Consider the following 22,424-nt stretch of genomic DNA (forward strand, 5'->3'; position numbering starts at 1 on the left):
ATCACACTCAGTCCTGCTGTTCCTGGCTATTTGGGGCTCCCTGGAGGAAGGTCCGTAACTAGGACCTTGGCCTTCCTACTCTCTGGCTGGACGAGCGTGGAGAGGTCACCACGCTGATGGTGACACCAGCCCTGGTGGGTTCAGGCGGCACTGACGATTTTGCTCATGACAACCACTGCAATATATGTAGTAAGGAACTGCAAAATTAAAAGGAGCCAGGCTTGATAAAAGAAACCACTGCCCGATGTCCAGGCTGCGTCCAATTTCAGTTTTGGTGTTCCCTGTTCCCTAAAATATTCCTATGAACTTTTTCGCTAACTTGGGAATATTTCACCTAGGCCCTTAGCAACTGCAAAATCAATTCATAAAGCTTGTGTTTCTTTTCCCTGATTTTTTTTTAAAAAAAGAACAAAGTGTGAATCCGGTTGCCAAGCCCCAGGAACACGCTCGGACGAGCGGGTGCTCCTGCTGCCTGCCCCCACGGTCGCCGTGACACAGCCCGGGATGGATGGTTCTGTTCCTTATTCCAGCCGGCTCCAGAGACTGTCACTGTGCCAAACCTGCAAGTGCACACCCATGAGGAGGGCTTGGTGCATGTGCACATACGCAGTGCTGTTTCCCTCACACTACACAAGGGAAAGGATCAGAAGGGGTTTTTTTGGGGGGGTTGGAGAGATGGCTCAGTGGTTATAAGAGCACTGGCTACTCTTCCAGAGGACCCAGGTTCAATTCCCAGCACCCACATGGCAGCTCACAACTGTCTGTAGCTCTAATTCCGGGGGATCTGACACCCTTAAACAGACATATAGGCAGGCAAAACACTAGTGCACATAAAATAAGAAGGAAAGAAAGGACCTTAAGAAACGTTTAATCCCTACCCCACCCAAAAGAAATACTTCATTAATGCTGTTGTCTGAGAAGGCCCTGGTGGGGGTGGGCAGGTACACGGGACTGCGTGTGATGAGTGGCACCACTGGGGACACTTGCTGGAAGGAGACCTCAGAACTGAAGACAAAACTCTAAATGCAGACCATAGCTTTCACTTGTTATGCCACAGTGCAGGAACAAAACGTCACTGTAAATGTAGAGATGTCCCCTAATGTCCCTGTTTCTCGCCTACTGTGTGCACTGCGGCCCAGCAGAGGGTCAGGTGGTGAAGCAGCCCTTGTCATTTGCATCGTGAAGGGGCAGGGCTGTGTGGCTTCCGGCCCACATGCAGACTGTGGGACCCAGGTCGCTTCTGCAATTTTCTTTGGCAGTGGCCACCAGGGTTAAGCATGACCGGTGATGCTCCTTGTAACGGCCACGGCCACGCACTACTGCCTGGGCGTTTGGCTGAGAAAGAAAATAGTCTGGCACTCCCAGGAGGCCCGGACACCTCCTCCCAGTCCCAGGGGCCAACAGTACAGGCAGCACTCCAGGGGGTGGGCCTGAGTGGCTGACTCTGCCTTCCATGGAGCATCCACATCATGGGGAAGGCCTGCCACTGGCTGAGGCCCCTTCAGGCTGCCAGACCTGTTCTCGCCTCCACCCACTCTTTTCTTTCACAGACAGTGCAAGTCCAACTTCGTGAATTCCATTGCCTAAGAGAAATTTGCTTTTAATGTCTAAATGCTCTGAGGAGTAGGGTGGGGTTGGGCATGTACAGGAAAAGGAACACCTCTTGGGAAAAACGCACACACAGGTGTGCAAGCACACACACGAAGTCCTTTGTGCTGCCAACACTCTCCATGACGTCACTGGTCAAACTGCTCAGGACTGTCGGAAAGGGTTAAGCCAAGAATTTCTGTCGTGAATATTTCTGCAGTGATTTCGTCTGGAAGTATTTTTTCGAGGCAGATTTTTTGATCTAGACAGACAAGAAAAGAAAACCAAATGCCTTTCCAGTGATAAGACTCCTAATAAGAGGGAAGTCTCAAAAACCCCGAGGGAATGGCACCAAACAGAAGTGGGAGGTGGGCGGGAGAGATGGCTCGGCAGTTAAGCACCTGGGTTGTAGTCTCAGCACCCGTACGGTGGCTCACAACCATCTGTCACTCCAGGTCCAGGGGATCTGGTGCTGTCTTCTGACTTCCCTGGCACCAGGCATGCACATGGTACACAGACATACACAGAGGCAAAACACCCATACACATAAAACCAAATCCTTGTAGGAAAAGAAGGGTGGGGTAGGCAGCAGTACTTGGAGCCAAGGGTCACCCCTTGACAGTCCAAAGCAGTGCATTATGGAGTGGAGTCCTGTTGACCAAGGTCCTAACGACCCTGGCCAGACAATAAAAGGAAGAGGTGGCAGGGAGACAGGCCAGGAATCTCTGCTTCCACAGTCTCAGGAACTGTGGGGTCCTGACCACAAGCTATCCTGGCCTTGTTGGAAGAGATTTTTTTTTTCTCCAGTCCAAGCAAGCCTGAAAGAGCTGTCTGAATTGGTTCTTCCTGAGTTAAGCTCACAACGGTAACATCTGTTCGTGACAGCTGGCTAAGATGAAGCGCGGCGTTCTTGGGGTACAGCAAGAAGAGGAAGAGGAGCTTTTGTTCGTTTGGTGCTGGGGACAGGATCCAGGGTTTCAATCATGTGAGGAAAACTCTTTACCATCCAGCAACACCCCAAGGCTAGTATGACCTCGGAGACTTGAAGCTGATGGAAATGTCTTAGGGGAGAAAGTGCTTGCCACACAGTGAGGATGGAGTTCAAATGCCCAGAACCCACATAAAAGCCCAACAATGGGGAGGTCCCTTCTAGCCAGAACCTGCCAGGCAGATGGGGCCTCTTGGAGCTAGCTGAGTGGACTTGCCAGAACTGAAAAGCTGCAGATTTGGTGACACCCTGCCTTCGTGAATGAGGTGGAAAATGGTCAAGGAAGACACATGGTGCTCACTTCTGGCCTCGATACTCACTCACAGGCACATATGCATGTGTACCTATTCAAGAGCACACGCATGCACACCATACACGTGTACACACACAAGAAAGACAAAGGAACTAGAGGGGTGGGTGAAATGGCTCAGTGGGTGAAATCATTTGTCACTTAGTCAGAAGACCTGAGTTCTATCATTAGGACCTACATGGAGAATTGACCACACACACACACACACACACACAGAGAGAGAAACAGAGAGAGACAGAGACAGAGAGAGAGAGAGAGAATAGAAAGACATAAAGAAAAGCTTTTTTTTTTTGAGGCAGGGTTTCTCTGTGTAGCCTTGGCTGTCCTAGACTCACTTTGTAGACCAGGCTGGCCTCGAACTCACAGCGATCCACCTACCTCTGCCTCCCGAGTGCTGGGATTAAAGGCGTGCGCCACTATGCCTGGCTAGGGGAAACTTTTAAGAGAAAGAACTTGAAGCCAGATATGGTAACATACACCTGTAATCCTGGCACTTGGGAGGTGAAGGCAGGTAGGCCAGGGGTCCAAGGCCAGCCCAGGCTACATAAAAAGACAATCTCAATGCAAACAAAACAAAAAACAAAAAAACTAATGCCAGGCATAGTTGCACACTCCTTTAATCCTGGCACTCAGGAGAGAGCAGGTGAATTTCTGTGAGTTTGAAGTCAGCGTTGGCTACATAGTGAGTCCCAGGCTAGCCAAGGCTACATAGTGAGACTTTGTCTCAGAAAAAAAAAAAAAGAAAAAGAAAGAAAGAAAAGGAAGGGAGAGGGGAAGGAAAACTAACACTAGAGAGAGAAGGGAAGAAGAGAAAGAGAAGAAACGTTAAAGTTCTGGCGGCCCGGAGCTGAGTTTGTCCGCCTACCCAGTTGTCCATGGCTGCCTCACTGCGCCCTCCAGGAATGGCTGGTGTGCATCTGCCGAAGCCGGAGAGATAAAGAGTGGCCCCGTGGGATAAAGAAAGGAACAAGGTCAGAAAGCACTACAGGGCAGGCCGAGCGGGAACAAACGCGCTCCTCTGGCAGCCACGGCCATGGCTCACTTGCTCCGTCATCACTTAATTCATGGGATTCCCAGCAGACTGACGCTGGTGTGTGCAGGGTCTAAGGAGAGCGGCTTGCATCAGTCGGGAGAACTAAATGCAGTTAAGTCTACAACAAATTTGCAATTGTCGGTTACCAGCCCGGACAAAGGCAGGCCAAGTACCTCGGTTAGCGGTGGCTGCAGGCTCCGATTTCCAGCCCTCGGGATTCAGGCCAAACAGCGTGGAGAAACAGTCGTTCATCTCCTCCTCTGTCATGTGCTCACCTGGGCATTGGAGGGTAAAAGGAGTCTGGTTAACTCTGGGGCTCCAGCTGACGTCTGGGGCGGAGAGTCAGGAGAAGGTCTTTTGTTTGTTTGTTTTGAGGCTGGGTCTCATGTATCACAGCCTGGCCTCAAACTCAACTGTAAGGCTGAGGATGACCTTTGAACTCCTGATCCTCTTGCCCCTACCTCCCAAGTGCTGGGATTACAGATTTGGGCCACCAGGTCTGGGGTGTGTGGTACTGGGGGGCTAACCGGGGCCTCTGAGCTTGCTAGGCAAGCACCATCTGGAGCCCAGACTGGGAAGTTTGCATCTTCTTTCTTCCACTTCCAAAGCGCTGTGGTTGTAGTCGTATTTCACCACATCTAGTTGGAGATTTTTTTTTTCTCACATTTATTTCTTTGTTTATTAGTGTATGTGTGTGTGTGTGTGCGCGCACGTGTCTGCCATGGTAGATGTTGGAAAGAGGTCAGAGGACAACTTCTGTGAGTTCTCTCCTGCCACTATGTGGGTCTTAGAGACTAAACTCTGGTCCTCAGCCTTAGCAGTAAGCACATTTACCCGATGAGCCATCTCACTGGCCCATAGCCAGAGAGCTTAAAGAAAAGTAATCTACCATTTCTTTAGACAGAAAGATGATCTACAGAGTCCTATTCTGTCATGATACTTCCTTATATGGTGTTATAAAGCTAGGGAGAAGACGCCGGAGCTTGTAGAAAGAGGCACGGCAATGAAGGCTCAGCTTGCTTTATTTCCTCTTCTAGAGCCATCCTAGCTTGCAATGAAAGAGCCTCACATCTGTCAGATACGCAAGACACATCACAGATGGGAATACCCGTCCAACTGCAGTGTGGCTTGGCTTCACGAACCTGTCCTGACCTTATTCTAGCCCAAGGAAACTGATAAACAGGCAAACACTTCCCGGGTTCCACACGCCAAGCTGGGTGTGGTGGTGTACACCTCTAATTCCAGCACGAGGGAGGCTGAGGCAGGAGGATGAAGACCTCAACAGCTGAGGACCAGTCTGGGCTACAAAACAAAACAAAGCAAGTGAGCATGCGGCTGGGACCGGGAAGCTGAGCCGAAGCATGCTTCTCTTCAAATATTTTTCTTGCATTTGAATTTATTTATTTTTGTGGGTGGAAGGAGTGAGCATGTGCCATGGCTGGCGCTTGGAGGTCAGAGTACAACTGCTCCCACCATGTGAATTCTGGGGGCTGAGCTCGGGTCTCCAGGCTTCATGGCAAACACCTTTACCCACTGTGTCGTCTCGCTGCCCCGTGGATCACGTTTCTCATTTCTAGGTCAGGGACCTTTTCGTTAACCGGCACTTGTCATATACACAAGACACGACAAGATGGCCCTGAGGTGGAAGCCCTGTCACATGACTGTTCGTCATCACAGATGGAGATCCCAGGCGTCGGCCTGCCCTAACTGGGCTCTTTCTGCTGGGAATGGCACGGGGGTGCGACCAGATGTCCTGGCTCATAGTTTACCTTTAGTGAGGAGCAAGTTCAGGAAATCCTCTCTCCGAATAGCCTTCTTCCCTTCGGAATTGGTGAAACCGAGCACGTCAAAGCTCTCCTGGATGCCTTCCATGGTGTTGCCAAAGGGCGGCCTGTGGTTAATATACACTTTGAGGAAATCCGGTAAGTTGATTTTGTTGATCAGCTTCCCAGTGTCCACATATTCGCTAAACTTGATTTCATTAAACATGTCCTCAATCTAGAGAAGAGATCAGAAAATAAAGCAAAGACAATGGTCAACATAAAAAGATACTTGGTTTAAAAAAAAAATAAGGGCTGGGCGTGTCGCAAAAATCCAAAATAAATAAATTAATAATAATTAATAATAATAATAATAATAATAATAAAATCTTGGTTATGGCACTTGTGAAAACTGGAAAGGCACATGTATTTGCGGGTTGTGTTGTGTGTCCCCTGCCCCCAAGAATGCTGAAGTCCTAACCTTGGGGACCTTATCAGAAATGGGGTCACTGCAGATATCATTATAAAATGAGGTCATGCTGGAGTGGGATGGCTTTTAATCCAATGCATTTATCATTATACCATCACAGCTCAGAGCTGAACACAGTGTGATGCCATGTGCACCCATTTCCTCTTGGTCAGGAAACAGAATGCAGTGTCAGAATGTAGGAGGAGCCCGAAAGGAGCCAACCTGACAGCTGACACAGGGAGCATATGGCCCTGCTGACACCAAGTTTACATTCTGTCAGAGGACAGAGGACAGAGGATTCAGTGCTTAGTGTTGAAATAAAATAAAATAAAAAATATTTTTTAAGACAAGGTTTCTCTGTGTAGCCTTGGCTGTCCTGGTCTCGCTTTGTAGACCAGGCTGGCCTCGAATTCACAGTGATCCTCCTGCCTCTGCCTCCCGAGTGCTGGGATTAAAGGCGATAAAATATTTTTAATAGACTTTTTAAAAAAATTACATCTATGTATGTGCATCTCTCTGTATATGCACATGTGAGTGTAGGTGCCTATGTGTGCCAGAAGAGGGCGTTGAATACCCTGGAGCTAGAGTCACAGGCGATTATGAGCCACCTAATGCGTGCGTGCAGGAACCAAACTGTGGTCTTCTGCAGGCACAGCAAGCACTCTTAACCCCTGAGCCATGCAGCCCTGACTTATTTTGTTTTAAGCCACCCAGTCTGTGGCATTTGTTCTGCCTTGATAGTTGTCACTCTGTCCATACCATGTGGACTATCACAAATACTATTCTGCTGTGTCACTTTTCACCCTAAGGATCTTACACTGTATCAGCCACTTCCTCACTCTGAGACATATGCATTAGTTCGTTTTAAAGGCAGAATCTAGCTAGGCATAGTGGTACACAACAGGCATAGTGGCATATGCCGGTTTCCTTATGATCAGGAAGCAGGCAGCAATATTGTCTTACATTCAAAGTTAATCTGTGTGACATAGGAAGTTCTAAGTTAGCCAGGGCTAGATAGTGAGATGCTGTTTCTTTTTCATTTTCTGTCTTTGTTTGTTTGTTTCTTTCTTTCTTTTTTCCCCAAGACAGGGTTTCTCTGTGTAGCCCTGGCTGTCCTGGACTCACTTGTAAACCAGGCTGGCCTCGAACTCACAGAGATCCACCTGCCTCTGCCACCACTGCCCAGCAAGATGCTATTTCAATAAACAAACAAAAAAGTACCTTCCCAGCTAGGCAGTAGTGTTGCACACCTTTAATCCCAGCATTCGGGAGGCAGAGGCAGGTGGATCCCTGTGAGTTCAAGGCCAGCCTGGTCTTCAATGCGAGTTCAGGACAGCCGAGGCTACACAGAGAAACTCTGTCTCGAAAAACAAAACAAAACAAACAAACAAAAGAGTACTAAGGTGACTGCCATTCAGACTGATCACTTGTCTGGCATGCCCCAGGCCTGGGGTGGGGGGGGTTGCGGGGTTTCCACTCTCAGGACCACCAGAAAACAACTGAATGAAATCCCTAAGCCCAGCTGGCCTTTCTGTTATTGTGGAAACTGACAAGCTGATTCTGAGATTAATACTGCAAGAACTGACAAAATTGTAGAGAAAAGCCAGTTATGGTGGCACATGCCCATAATCCCAGCACTTGGGAGGCAGAGGCAGGTGGATCTGTGTGAGTTCAAGGCCAGCCTGGTCTACAAAGTGAGTCCAGGAGAAACCCTGCCTTGAAACAAACAAAAAGAAAGAAAAGGAAGGAAAAAAAAAACCAAAGGAAGAAGAAAAAGAAGACCCCCACCTCCCTATTTCCTCATGTGCCACTTTCTTGAGACACTATGGACCTCCACGCTGCGTGGAAACACTACATGAATTTTCCTTTTCTTGCTACCTCACTGGCTTATGGGGTTCTGTTATTGGAGCACTTGTCTCTAAACCAGGGATTATTTACTTTCACTTTAAAGATACTCAAAAATGAGACCGTTTAAAACCTGTTGCTCTCAAGCTGTTCCCTGCAGCATTCGAGCCTGCTGGGGCCTTAATTTTCATTCTTCCCCTTACAGAATTTTGCTGCTTAAGATACATGTGTCAGGTTGGAGGGAGAAGGAAGGTGTGACCATTTTTCCTCATGTGTGAAAGAGAACTGCCAGATGCTGGCAGCCCGCCGAGCTCTTGGGAAATTGCATTGCTGGTTACGAGGAGCTGTGACCAAAAGTGTGTACACACTGTGTGTGAGGATGCTATTTCACAGTCAGCATCTACATAGTTAGCATTTACACTCCACACAGCTGCACAACTGTGCACTAGATTATAGATGAATTTTATGCACATTAAAAACTGGTATCGCCAGGTGTGGTGGCACACGCCTTTAATCCCAGCACTCGGGAGGCAGAGGCAGGTGGATCAACGTGAGTTTGAGGCCAGCCTGGTCTACAAAGCGAGTCCAGGACAGCCAAGGCTTCACAGAGAGACCCTGTGTTAAAAAAAAAAAAAAAACCAAACTGGTATCATGTGTATACTATAAGAGAAACTTTTAATTTTAATAACAAAAGCCGGGCGTGGTGGCGCACGCCTTTAATCCCAGCACTCAGGAGGCAGAGGCGGGTGGATCGCTGTGAGTTCGAGGCCAGCCTGGTCTACAAAGTGAGTCCAGGACAGCCAAGGCTAACACAGAGAGATCCTGTCTCGAAAAACCAAAAAAAAAAAAAAAAAAAAAAAAAAAAAAACCATAAAAAAAATTTAATAACAAAAAACTGACTTCTTTTTAGTTTATGTGTATGAGTGTTTGCTTGCATTATGTATGTGCCTGGAGCCTGAGGGGACCAGAAAGAGGTGTTAGATTCCCCTGGATGGTTGTGAGCTGCCATGTGGGTGCTGGGAACTGAGCCTGGATCCTCTTCACAAATAGTAACTTTCACTGTAAACTCCTAACCTCTAAGCCACGCCTTGGGTCCAGTTTTAATAATTGTAATCATATTGGGCTGGAGAGAGGACTAGGTGGCTAAGAGCACTGGCTGCCCTTGTGGAACACCCAGGTTTGATTCCTAACACCCACATGGTGGCTTACTGCCAGCTGTAACTCCAGTTCCAAGGGATCTAAATACCCTTTTCCAAGCTCTGGGGGCCCCAGACACACAGGAGGTGCACAAACGCACATACGTGTAAAACACCCACACACAAACATTTTTTTCTTTTGGTTTTTTTCAAGACAAGGATCTTCTGTGGATAGCCCTGGCTATTCTGGAACTCTCTTTGTAGACCAGGTTATCCTCGAACTCACAGAGATCTGCCTGCCTCTGCCTTAAAGATGTGTGCCACCACCACCCAGCTAAACATTTTTTAAATGACAAAAATATTTTTAAAAATTTGATAACTGTAACACTTAAGATATATACACACCATTACTTACTTAGTAGAGTCATAATTTCAGATAGCAGATATACATGTTCAAATTCTTTGTTTTTGTTTTCTCTGTGTAGCCTTGGCTGTCCTGGAGCTCACTCTGTAGACCAGCCTGGCCTCAAACTCAGGGATCCACCTGCCTCTGCCTCCCCTGTTGGGATTAAAGGGGTGTGCCACCACCATCTGGCTTTTCTTCAAATTCTAACACTGCCATTTTCTGTGTATGGGATCTTCAGTGCATTATTTAACATTCCTTATCTTCAGCCTTCTCATCTTGAGGGGGGGGGGCAAAGTATAACGCGTAAGCCCTGGGCTGGTTTTTGCTGCATTTACCCTGGGCTTCACTGTTGTGAATTACTTTTTGAGACAGAGTCTCATGTAGCTCATGTTGGCCTCAAACCTGGTATGTAGCTGAGGATGACCTTGAACTTCTGATCTCATAGACGTGTGCTGGCATGCCTGGCTTATGCTGTGCTGTGGATTGAATCCAGGCCTGCCTGCACGCTAGGTGAGTACTCTGTCATCTTAGCTACATCCCCACCCTGCACTGGGCTGTTTTGAAGCATGCAAGTAAAGTGTCTGCCCAAGGTCGGGACTGAACCGACAGTAATTATACTGTGATTGTTAGAATTCATGTAATTACAATATAAATTATAATTCTGTGTTAATGACATATGATCAAATTTATAAGTTATAAGTATATAAATTATAATACATATATGTTGCTGACATAATATGTGATTTCACTAGATTCCTCAGTAGGGGACTGTGGTGACAAAGGGAACTGAAATGCCTGCATTTGTCATACCCAGAGTCCCAAGATCTTGGCTAGTGCCACTTAGTAGGTCATTCGCCTCTTCTTCTCTAAGATCACGGCAGGGGCTGGCAAAATGGCTCAGTGGGGAAAAGGGCTTGCCGCACAAGCCTGGCTACTTCAGTTCCATCCCCGGTGAGAGACTGACTCCTCAAAGCTGCCCTCTGACCTCCACATGTACGTGCCACGCACACTCATAATAATAATGGTAAATGGTGAGTTGGCAGCTTGGCTTCCCGGAAACCCCCTCTTGAGCCTGTCTGCAAGCGTTAGCGACAGAGACAGGTTCTGCCGCATGACTAGATAAAGTTCGTGCTTAGGGGGAGGACTGTGGTGATGGACATGGTCCTCCCAGCGCCTTCTGGATGCCCTGGTGTGACCGTGACTCTGGAGATCCGGGAGGCCCAGACGCCCAGCATACAATGCTCTGGTAGTCATCTGCCGAGCTATCTATGCTATTCTCATCCTAGGCCGTCCTCCGCTGAGGCTGTGGTCTGTTCCTTCCACCTGGAGAGATGCCATAGTTCTGAGGGCAGCTCCCTCGCCCATCGATCCTGATTTCATTAGTTTGGGGCGCAGCGTCAGTCATACTATTTAAAAGTTCCCCAGGTGATTTGAAGTGTGGCCGAGGTTGAGAAGCCTGGCTTCTAGGTGAGGGTTCTCAAACTGTTCAGGCCAAAATGGCCCCGGAGGGCTTTTTAACAAGTGTGTGTGTGTGTGTGTGTGTGTGTGTGTGTGTGTGTGTGTGTGTGTGTCCAAAAACGAGCTTTGTTTACAAGTCCTCAGGAGGCTCTACACTTGCCTGGGGGAGGGGAGAGGGTTCACAGGGGTGACATTGATGCAGACTAAGGCTGTGGCTTTCAGCAGAGCTAGGACAGGTGGCAGCTGCAGGGCAGAGAGCTCCCGGTTTGGGTCGGTCTGTTCTCCTGGGACGCTGCAGCAGCAGCCACTCTCAACTCTACTTCCTCTGTGCTGGGGCCGCACAGAGCCTGACTGCTTAGTCGCTCAGAGAAACAGGAATGAAGACATGAGTGAACGGAGGGAGTGGACGGTGATGGACCACGGAGGGGTTCTTTAAAGTTCACAAGAGCGGGGCTGGAGAGATGGCTCTTGTTAAAAGAGCTCTTGTGGAGGACCCAAGTTCAGCCGCTGGCAGCTGCCTGTCACTCCAGCCTCAAAGGACTTGATACTCCCTTTTTGGCTTCTGGGAGCACCTGCAATCACACACACAAAACTAAAAGTAAAGATCAGTCTGACCTGGTGGCGCCTGCCTTTAATCCCAGCACTAGGGAGGGCAGAGACAGGAGGCTCTCTCTGAGTTTGAAGAAGCCAGCCTGCTTTCACAGCAAGCTCTAGGACAGCCAGGACTACACAGAGAGACCTTGTTTCTGATAAATAATAAGCAAGCAAAAAACAAAAACAAAAAACCTCTTTTTAAAAAATCTGATAAAGCCTTTTGGAACAAAACAAAAACAAAAATCCGTACTGACCCTGGTGGTGCCCACCTTTCATCCCAGCACTCAGGAGGCAGATGCAGGAGGATCTCTGTGAGTTTCTGGCCAGCCTGGTCTACATGAGTTTCACAACAGCCAGGGATAGTAAGATACCATCTCAAAAAAAATTAAAATTAAAATTAAAAAATCCCCTCAAAAGCCTTATTTGGAGTAACCACTTCCTGCCCTAGCTCATGTGACCCGGCTTCTAGAACGGCCTCAGCCTTGGCTTAATTGAAGTAGAATATTTACTGAATGATTTCTTACCTGACCAATAATTTTAAACATTTAGATATACAGCATGTTGTCCCTTGTTGGTGTTGCCACCTCAGGCCCTGCGACACAAGGCTGAGCTGATCTTGGTGGCCTGAGTCCCTCCCACAGATCGATTTTCCTTCAGCCCTGTACTGAACCCTGAAGGCCTTTTGGTTTGCAATCCCTGTTGTCAGCCACAGGAAGTCACCGAGGGCTTCTGAATCCCGTTTCATAATTAAGTTTTATAAGCTCCCTATTAAATGGAGAGCAACATGATATACGTGAACCGAGGCCACTTTCCTTTTGAGGAGGTGGCTCTGGGGGACCGGCATGCGTCCTTCCATGAGAGTGTCATGGGGTCAGGAGGATGGAGGACTCTCCACACTGCCCACGCCCTCTTCCTGCCTCACAGGGTTTCTCTGTGTAGCCTTGGCTGCTCTGACTCACTTTGAAGGCCAGGCTGGCCTTGAACTCACAGAGATCTGCCGGCCTCTGCCTCCTGAGCTCTGGGATTAAAGGACATATGGCAAGTCAGTCCTTTGCAGCAGCTCATCCCCCACGCCCCGTGCCCTCTCCTGGTTGCCCACCCCAGCATTTTCTTACAGGTTTGCTTTGTTCTCACCATAGGTATTAGAACACTTCCTTCTGTCTTTGTTGTTATTATCACTGTTTTGTGGTCCTAGGTATGGAACCTATGGAACTGCATGTGCTCAGTGAGCACTCAGCCTGACCCTTTGTTCCTTTTTAAGCAGAGCACTTTTACCTTCCCAGTTAAAAGGAGCACTTTGTGGCTTCTATGGCAGGGCCACTTCTTGGCAGCATTATGTCTGCCCTATGGGGCCTTTCAGTAACTTGAAAGTGACAGATTACATTGTGGAATTGCAACAGTCCATCAGACAACAGACGCACGGCTAGTGAGTGGCTAATGGGAGAGCGTATGTAGCATGCGTCCTTCTAAAGGTTTTAAAGAGATGGTCCTGCCCTGAATGCCAAGTCCTGTAGCTTTTCCCAAAACCACGAGAGTAGGTGGGCGAGGTACCCACCCACTGTCAGAAATTCTGATCGGGTCCTGGGCACACTGAGGCACCCGGATGCATGCTGGTTTCCAGTCAAGAAACAACATGGATAAAAATCCCCTAACAGGCACACACAGAACTCCCACCCGGCGAGGCGATTCCACTCGTTAGCACACGCACAGGAGAAATGGAGAGCCATCCACACAAGCACTGCACAGGACAGCATCACTCATGATAGTGCCGTGCTAGAAACAACCCAAAGGCCCATCAGCCCGTGCACAAATACAACGCGGCAAATTCACCAATAGAATATTATTCAGCAATAAAAGGAATGAAAGGGGATCAAAAAGATGGCTCAGCTGTTGGGAGCACTGACTGCCCCTGTGAAGGATCTGGATTCCGGCACCCGTGTATGGCTCAAAACCATGCAGAACTACAGCTTCTGCACGTCTAATCTCTTCTGACCTCCACCTGCATCAGGCATGCACTCCGTGCATCAACATACATGTAGGTAAAATACTCATTTGGGTAAATAAAACAAAGAAATCCAAAAAATTTAAAAAGGTCCATCATCAGCCAGGTGTGGTGGTGCATGGCTTTAATCCCAGCATTTGGGGGGCAGAGGCAAGCGGATCACTGTGAGTTCGAGGCCAGCCTGGTCTACAAAGCGAGTCCAGGACAGCCCGGGCTACATAGAAAACATGTCTTGAAAAAACGAGAGAGAGAGAGAGAGAGAGAGAGAGAGAGTGAGAGAGAGATCATCATCATCATGATGACATCATCACCACCACCATCCTCATCCTCATCTGCATCCTCATCCTCATCACTGCAGTTAAAAGTAGTTGCTACTCTGTCGGGAGACTTTTCTGGCCCCAGTAAGTAACTGCACTTGTAATGGAAGTCTTGTGTTTTTTTGTAAACTCAGTTGTGATATGTAAATATGTTTTTGTTCTAATCTCAAATGTAGGATTTTAGTTTGAGCTTTAGGTTGTCCGCTCTTGTTAATTGTCTCCTGAGGGGCGTGGCCTTTGCCAGCTGGTGATGCAGCAGGGAGAGGGGTATGACCTCTGAGGCTATAAGTAAGAACACTGAGAGAACGCTGTGTGGTGTGTGGTGTTGGTGTGTACCTGTAGCAGTTGGAAGAGATCAGAGGTGGACAGTGTAGAGGTTTGGAACAGACAGATGGAGAGCAGCACTTCGGAGAGCAGTGGCTTGGCGGAGACAGGTATATCCTAAAAGAACCTAGCTGGGGCTGGAGAGATGGCTCAGAGGTTAAGAGCACTGTCTGTTCTTCCAAAGGTTGCCAGTTCAATTCCCAGCAACCACATGGTGGCTTACAACCATCTATAAAGAGATCTGGTGCCCTCTTCTGGTGTGCAGGCACACACACATGGGCAGAATACTATATAAATAAATAAATCTTAAAAAAAAAAAAGAACCCAGTTGACCCTAAATAGCAGGGAGAAGTGAAGGGGCCCCCTCTCCCTACTAACCATCTCTCTCAGGCCAGGCGTGGTGGCACACACCTTTAATCCCAGCACTTGGGAGGCAGAGGCAGGTGGATCACTGTGATTTCAAGGCCAACCCGGTCTACAAAGCAAGTCCAGGACAGACAAGGCTAACATAGAGAGACCCTGTCTCAAGAAAAAAAAAAAAAAAAAACACCAAAAAAACAAAAAAACCCACCATCTCTCTCCTAGGTAAGGTTGGGAGATTGGAAGGGAGGTTGAGGCCTAAATGCCCCAAATAAAGTAGAGTTAAAAAGAAAGAGTGTTACATGTACTCCTGTGTTCAAATTTATATGCAGAGACACACACAAGTACATAATTAAAAAATAATAAGTAAGCTGGGTGTGGTGGCGCATGCCTGTAATCCTAGCATTTGGGGAAGCAGAGGCAGGCAGAACTTTGTGAATTTGAGGCCAGCCTGGTCTACAAAGGACAGCCAAGGCTACACAGGGAAACCCTGTCTTGAAAAAAAAAAAAAAGCAAAACCAGAAAATAATAAATAGCAGTTAACATTTCTTGCTCCCGCAGAGGATCCAGGTTCAGTTCCCAGCTTCCACATAGTGACTCACAACCATCCACAGTCCCAGTTCCAGGGGATCTGACCCCATTTTCTGAGTGTAGCAGGCAAAATATTCATACACATAAAAATAGGTCAAAAATGAAAAATTTAAAGAATAAAAATATTAGCCAGGTGTGGTGGCTTTGATCCCAGCACACTGGGGGACAAAGGCACCTGAATATCTGTGAGTTCAGGGCCAGCCTGGTCTACATAGTGAGTTCCAGGAGAGATAGGGCTATCTAGAAAGACCCTGTCTCAAACAAACAAGAACGAACAGATTAAAAACTTAAATATTAAAAAATAAAAAGGTGAAGGTGATGCATGCTACATTTTGAATGAATCTTGAACATGCCAAACCGAATGAACTAAGCCAGACGTATCACATACTGTATGATCTATTTTTATGCAATCAAAAATAGACAAGGCTGCACAGACAGAGGACAGATTGGCAGTTGCCAAGGCAGGGGGAGGAGGGGCAGAAAGTGGCTGATAATGGGTATGGGCTTCTTTGGAGGATGACAATATCCTGGGGATGCACAGGGTTGATGACTGCACAGTTCTGTAAACAACCTAAAACCTACTGAACTGCACACTCTAAATAGGTACATTGTATGCCGTGTGTTATTCTACAGTAAAGTAGTTTTTAAGGAGGTAGGCAAAGCCAGGCATGGTGGCGCACGCCTGTAATCCCAGCACTTGGGAGGCAGAGGCAGGTGGAGCTTTGTGAGTTCAAGGCCAGCCTGGTCTACAAAGTGAGTCCAGGACAGCCAAGGCTACACAGAGAGACCCTGTCTCGAAAAACCAAAAAAAGAAAAAAGAAAGAAAAAAAAGAATATATTTTTCCCAACATCTCTGTTCTCCATCCAGTCTTTTATAAGCATGAAGGTAGAGGTCGATGCACACTTGCTGTGAAAGCTACCAACAGTGGAGCATAAGAAAGAGTACATGCCTTGGGCAGGGTGCAGCTCAGTGGTCAGGTGCTCGCCTGGCACAGAAACAAACAAAAACCCGGAAATCCAGCGGCATGCAGGGATCAACATCTCCCCTTCTTTGCACCAGGGCACATCCTGGGTCTGGGCTGAGCCTGTGTGGTTCAAACTCTGGCTCTGCCCTCAGTAGCAGAGTGGCCATGCAAACTCCCTCCCTGCTCCAAGCCTCACTTTCACCACCTGTTAAATGGGTAGGATAAATAAAGCAAGGGCCTGCATGCTTCCTGGGGCCACCAAGAGTTCCAGAGCCCACAGGACTTCATGGTATCAGGTGCACACTGAGTGTGCAAGAGAAAAGCATGCTCCCCCCCCCCTCCATCTGCTTCACACTTGGGGTTACAGTGTCATTTCCTGCTTGCTTTATCCAGTGGCTCACAGGTATTCTGGGATTTACTCCAGTGTTAATGTATAAATATTTTTGCCTTGCCACCTTTCTGCAGGAAACTAGCTGGGTGACCGTCCTGCTGCAAGCCTCCCCCAGTCAGGCCTCCCCTAGAACACTGGGCCACTTCTCTTACCTTAAGGTGGAAATAACCTCCTGGTATTACTTTTCAGAGCAGGCTCCAACCTACTAGGAGCCCTGGGGGCTTTTCCAGAGGCGGAGCTGTACTCATGACAACCCCTCCACCAATTGGCTACGACCCCTACCCCTGCTGGGACCACAGCCTAACAGACTAGCATGACCGGCTTTGAGAGGCTCTTGTGTGTTGTCTTTTGTTTTTTGTTTGTTTGTTGTTGTTGTTGTTGTCCTGAATACAAAAGCAATGCAAACTATGTGCTGGTAGTTTAAGAAAATAGCGTGAAAACATAAGTAGTAGCCCCTGCCCCCTTCACAAGCACGCTGCCTGCTGAGGGGACAGGGAAGCTGTTAAGCAAGCAGGCTTTTCATTTTTAGACCCTTGATGGGCTGACACACCTGCCCAGGAGATAGAAGCTGAGGAGAGCCAAGGGGAAGGTGGGTGTTCCCAGGGCTCCCGAGGCAGGAGGTAGGAAGAGCTAGGGGTGGTAGCAGGAGAGATCCCAGCGGGGTGGAGGCGCATCACGAAGCTCATGGAGGGTGGCCCCATGCAGTGAAGTGCAGTTATGTGTGACCCTTTCTGGCACCTCAAGAATGTTCCTGGGGGAGCAGGCTTCGTGTTTGTGTGCAAATCGAGGGAGAGATGAACATCAGGCCTGGGGTGATGTCACATGCAGAGACCGGGCAGGCCGGAGCCTGCTGAAGGAGACCACAGTCAGATTTCAGTTGATCCCGGAGGTCCCAGCTCACCTCAGACTATATGTAGGAAGTAGGAAGAGAGCGATCGCCCAACTTGCAGCCCCCCAGGAATGAGTGTCATTACAGGCTTGGAACCTGTTCCTTCAGGTTAGGCACACAAATACACACGATTATTGGGTGCTACGGAGGACGGAACCCAGGACCCTCACACACGCACTACCACTGAGATGCCACTAAGTTCATTTTGAGACAAGGTCTTACTCTGCTGCCCAGACAGGCCTTGAACTTGTCATTCTCCGGCCTGCCGCAGCCTCCGGAGTAGTCGGAGGACAGGCATGCACCGCCACCAGGTCTGGCCGTATAAGTAATTATCCATGTAACTAGAGGCTTCTATCCTTGCTCTCACTCTCCTCCAAGACAGAATGCTGGGGTTACAGAGATGCACTTGATTTTATGTAGTGCTGGTGAGCTTTGGTGAGCTCTGAACCCAGAGCTTTGGTGAGCTGAGCACTCCACTGAGCCCAGGCTAGCCCGTCAATCTCACTTTCAATGGCTCCTGAGTACAGGCCCGCCTTATTTTATTGATCCTATCTCCCATCATTGGGCATTAGAATTGTTTCAATTTTTAAGAACTTTGTTTTATGTGTATGGGTGTTTTGCGTGCATGAATGTCTGTATTCTATGTGTGTGCCTAGTGTCCTCAAAGGCCAGGAGAAGGTGTTAGGTCCCCTGAAACCGAAGTTACAGACAGCTGTGCAGCCATGTGGGTGCTAGGAATTGAACCTGGGTCCTCCAGAAAAGTGGCCAGTGCTCTTAACTGCTGAGCTATCTCTCCAGGCCAGTTTCTTCAGTTGTTGCTGCAGTTAACAATCCTGCAGTAACTGCCCCTTCCCTATGGGTACCATCTTACATGTGTGACATTTTCTCTAGAGAATATATCCTTTTCTTAACTTTTAAAAAATTTATTATAAGCCAGGTGTGGTGGTGCATGCTTATAATCCCAGCACTTGGAAGGCAGGAGAACCTCTGTGAGTTTGAGGCCAGCCTGGTCTACAAAGCGAGTCCAGGGGAGCCAAGGCTACACAGAGAAACCTTGTATCAAAAAACCCCAGAAAAATAGAAATAAATAAATGTTTTTAATGTGTATGGGTTTTTGCCCAGCATGTATGTCTGTGCACCACACGCATGCTTTGTGCATGCAGAGGAAGAAAGGGGTATCAAATCTCTTGGAGTTAGCGTTACCAGATGTTTGTGAGCTACCATGTGGGTGCCCGGAATTGAACCTAGGTATTCAAGAAATGTGGTCAGTGATCTTACCTTCTAGGCATCTTTCCAGCCTGCAGTATACAGTATACATTCTTAAAATGAGATGTGTCAGGGCTGAAGAGATGGATAAAGGTGCTTGCTACCAGGAGTGATAACCTGGGCTCAATTCCTGGGCCCTACATGGTAGGTAGGAAAGAAAACTCCAGCAAGTCGCCCTTTGACTTTCACATATGCATCATGGAGAGAGAGAGAGAGAGAGAGAGAGAGAGAGAGAGAGAGAGAGAGAGAGAGAGAGCGCACACATACACATACTTGAAAAGTCAAGCAATTTCTCTCTAAACACTTGGGTAGAATTCTCCACTCCTGAGATTGCCCAGTACATTAAGGAACTTGGCAATTATCTGAGATCAAACAGTAATGCCAGGTTTTCCTGATTTTCTCTTCGTCCTTGCAGTTGAATGAGGCCACTGGGCGCCATGTGCTCATTTACTCACTCATTCAGTTAACACGTGCTGAGCGCCTGCTATTGGGGCGCTTGCTGGGGGCACATATGTTTCTACCAGGATTAGCCTTAAATTTATTGACCTGAGAGGTCGCACTGATCTTAAGTCACTACAGAACAGCCCAGATTACTCAATGCTGTGTGAGGCACATGAGAGGAGGGAGCCAGCAGCGCGCAGGCGGTCCTCCCAGTCAGATGGACATTAGAGGCGACTTCCTGACTCTGCCAGTGGTAGAGCCTGGGCACTTCCTTCTGGCTCCTTCTATGGCGTTACACGCTTTGCTCACTGTTCATCTAAAATAGGGTGTGGCGCACACCTACCATCTATCTATCTACACTACTCTGAAGAGGGGCTGGAGAACTGCCAGCCTGTGCTACGTAGGGACTCAAAACAAACCAAGGAACAAAATGAAGACTTGGAAAAATCCCCCTCTTCAATCAGCCCGCTAGGCAACACTCTGTGTATGTGCACCTTTCTGTAGAAGAAAGGGGGGCTAGGAATTCTTTGGGGAGGGTTGTATTCTTGTGAAATTTGACTTCAATGTACTGTACTATCTTCAAATCCAGAGATGGCTGTAATGATGTAAGAAAATTATGAACACTGCACGGCCTTGGGTCGGGGCTGGTTCGGCTCTGCACTGAAGTCTTGTGTATCTATCCCCAAGCTGGCTAGGCCAACTTCTCTGCACAACTTCTTAGGGAAGTCAGGTGGAGGGGTGGTGGAACAGTTGTGTTCTCATAGGAAGTGTTCCATGAACCTCAGCAGAGCCCAGGGTCAGAGATTTTAAAGCCCTGAAGAGATTTTGTTTTTAATTGCTATAAATCTGACATAAGAACAACAGATCATTCAGGTATAGGGGTTGCATGCCTGTAACCCCAGCACTTTAATCCCAGGAGGCAGAGGCAGGCAGATCTCTGTGAGTTTGAGGCCAGCCTGGTGGTCTACAGAGTGAGTTCTGGGACAGTCAAGGCCACACAGAAAAACCCTGTCTCAGAAAACAAACAACAAAAAGGAGGAGAAGAAGAAGAAGAAGAAGAAGAAGAAGAGGAGGAGGAGGAGGAGGAGGAGGAGGAGGAAGAGGAGGAGGAGGAGGAGGAGAAGATCAGAAACATCTTGTGCAGCTTCTGACATACAGGTGCATGAGTTAACAAAATCTGCACACTGGATCATGGGAACTTCAGACAACATCTCCAGAGAGTAAGTGCACTCGTGTGCACAGTAAGGAGTGTAGGGTTGGATGCTGCAATGGAACTGGGACCTTGGCCAGACAAGACCCATTACACTGAGCTATGCCTCTATCCCAGTGGCTCTCAGCCTTCCTAATGCCGAGGCCCATTAACATAGCTCCTCATGCTGTGGTGACCACAACCATAACATTATTTTGTTGCTACTTCACAACTGTAATTTTGCTACTGTTAGGAATCACAGTGTAAATATTTTTGGAGATACTGGTTTGCCAACGGGATCTTGATCCACTGTTGAGAACTGCCACTCTCGCCCAAGTAAATGGTTTTTGTCATTTGGGGTTTTTTGAGGCAGGGTTTTTTTTTTTTTTTAATTTCACTTTGGTTGTTCCCCCACCCCATGCCACCCCACCCCCCAGGACAGGGTTTCTCTGTGTAGCCCTGGCTGTCTGGACTTGCTTTGTAGAGCAGGCTGGCCTCAAACTCACAGAGATCTACCTATCTCTGCCCTCCGAGTACTGAAATTACAGATGCGTAGCACTGTGTCCAGTGAAGCAAGGTCTTATGTAGCCCAGGCTAGCCTAGGACTTGCTTACACAGCTGAGAATAACCTTGAACTTCCGAGGGCTGGAAAGACAGCTAAGTGTCAGAGTGCTTGCTTAGCATATGTCAAGCCCTGGGTTCTATGCCCAGCACAGAGAAGGGTGTGGAACCTTGAATGTCAGAGCCCGCAATAGGCAACCCAGGGGCCAGAAGTATGAAAAAGGCAGCTACACTGGGTACTTTTCAGACACTTACCATGTCCCATGGACTAAGCTAAACAGCTAGTTGCCCACAAAGTCTTCCCAGAAGCCGAGGAGGTGGGTGCCACCGCTGTCCCAGACAGAGCTAGGGAAGAGCTCCACTGCTGAGCCACATCCAGAGCCCAAGCACAATCTCAATTGGGAACCACGCCACTTGGCTCACGTCCTTCCCATGAGGGTGGGTGGCCAGGCCTGGTAGCCTGGGCAGTGTATGCTTCTAGACCGTGATGAGGTCAGGCCCACCGTTACCAGGTGGTGGCCGGGGCTCTGGAAAGGAGGTCCATTCCTGTATCTGGGTCTGTGGCCTCTTAGGCTCAAGCAGTACAAAGGCCATTGAGGCCCAGAGAGAAGGGTGCTTCCTGGAGTTGGACTTTGAGGCTCCGGGTTCAGTTGAGCTGCACACTGCCTCTATCTAAGACTTGGATTTCGGGGGCTGGAGAGATGGCTCAGTGGTTAAGAGCACTGTCTGCTCTTCCAAGAGGACCTGAGTTCAATTCCCAGCAACCACATGGTGGTTCACAGCCATCTATACCGGGGTCTGACGCCGTCTTCTGGCAGGCAGGGGTAGTATATGCAGATAGAGCACTTAGGTACCCTTGACTTACAACCAAAGAGGATTCCTGACCAACAGTCTGCAGTGGGTATTGAGGCCCTTGTCCCTGATGGTGAGCAGCCCTGGGAAATGCCACTCAGAGCCAGCCTCGGAGTTGAGGGCTTTCCACATGGCTGTGTATCCCAAAAACCCTGAACAGGTGAGACCCTAGCCAGGTTCCTGTCCCAGCTGGCTACGACACTCAGCCTGCAGTGAGGCCTAAGAACCCCATCTCACTTAGTTGACAAATGCTCAAAGGAATTCTGATTCTTAGACATTGGAAAGCAATGTCTAAGAACACAGTTTTGTAAAATAAGGACAGGGCACAGTGTCATGCGCACCTTTAATCTCAGCACTCTGGATACAGAGGCGGGTGGATCGCTATCGGTTTGAATCCAGCCTGGTCTACATAGTAAGTTCCAGGCCAGAGTTACATGGGGTGACCCTATATCAGAAGATCAAAGCCAAAACAAAACAAACATTTCTCTGAGAAAGACTTGAACTCCTGGGCTCGGGCTCCAGACTGTCAGGACAACACAACAGCAGCTCAAGGAATACCTTCATGCGGGCTGTGTGTGCTTTCTTGGCCATTGATCACAGGTGAGTGCTAGCACACCTGGCTGGCAATAGGGCCTTAAAGCTCCTGTTCTCTGACGTGGCCCAAGCTCTACTTGGACTCTGAATGATGGA

General features: G+C 48.3%; 1 protein-coding gene across 6 annotated transcripts in view; it reads right to left on the minus strand.

The window, feature by feature from the left end:
• Nucleotides 1–816: 816 nt before the first annotated feature.
• Nucleotides 817–22,424, minus strand: part of CFAP251 (cilia and flagella associated protein 251) — a 74,208-nt gene continuing 52,600 nt past the window's right edge. For 2 of the 6 annotated variants that reach the window (XM_084762667.1, XM_084762668.1), the window contains 3 exons: nucleotides 5,688–5,916; nucleotides 4,092–4,193; nucleotides 820–1,849 (listed from right to left, as the gene is read on the minus strand). In XM_084762667.1, the coding sequence (XP_084618793.1) occupies nucleotides 1,737–1,849; nucleotides 4,092–4,193; nucleotides 5,688–5,916 (444 nt within the window). In that variant the 3' untranslated portion in view covers nucleotides 820–1,736. Of the gene's footprint in view, nucleotides 1,850–4,091; nucleotides 4,194–5,687; nucleotides 5,917–22,424 lie in introns of those variants that run through there. The other 4 variants (XM_084762669.1, XM_084762670.1, XM_084762671.1 and 1 more) reach the window with 4 other exon arrangements.

Source organism: Acomys minous (assembly GCF_964271855.1).
Source record: "Acomys minous genome assembly, chromosome: 16".
Taxonomy (NCBI): Eukaryota; Metazoa; Chordata; class Mammalia; order Rodentia; family Muridae; genus Acomys; species Acomys minous.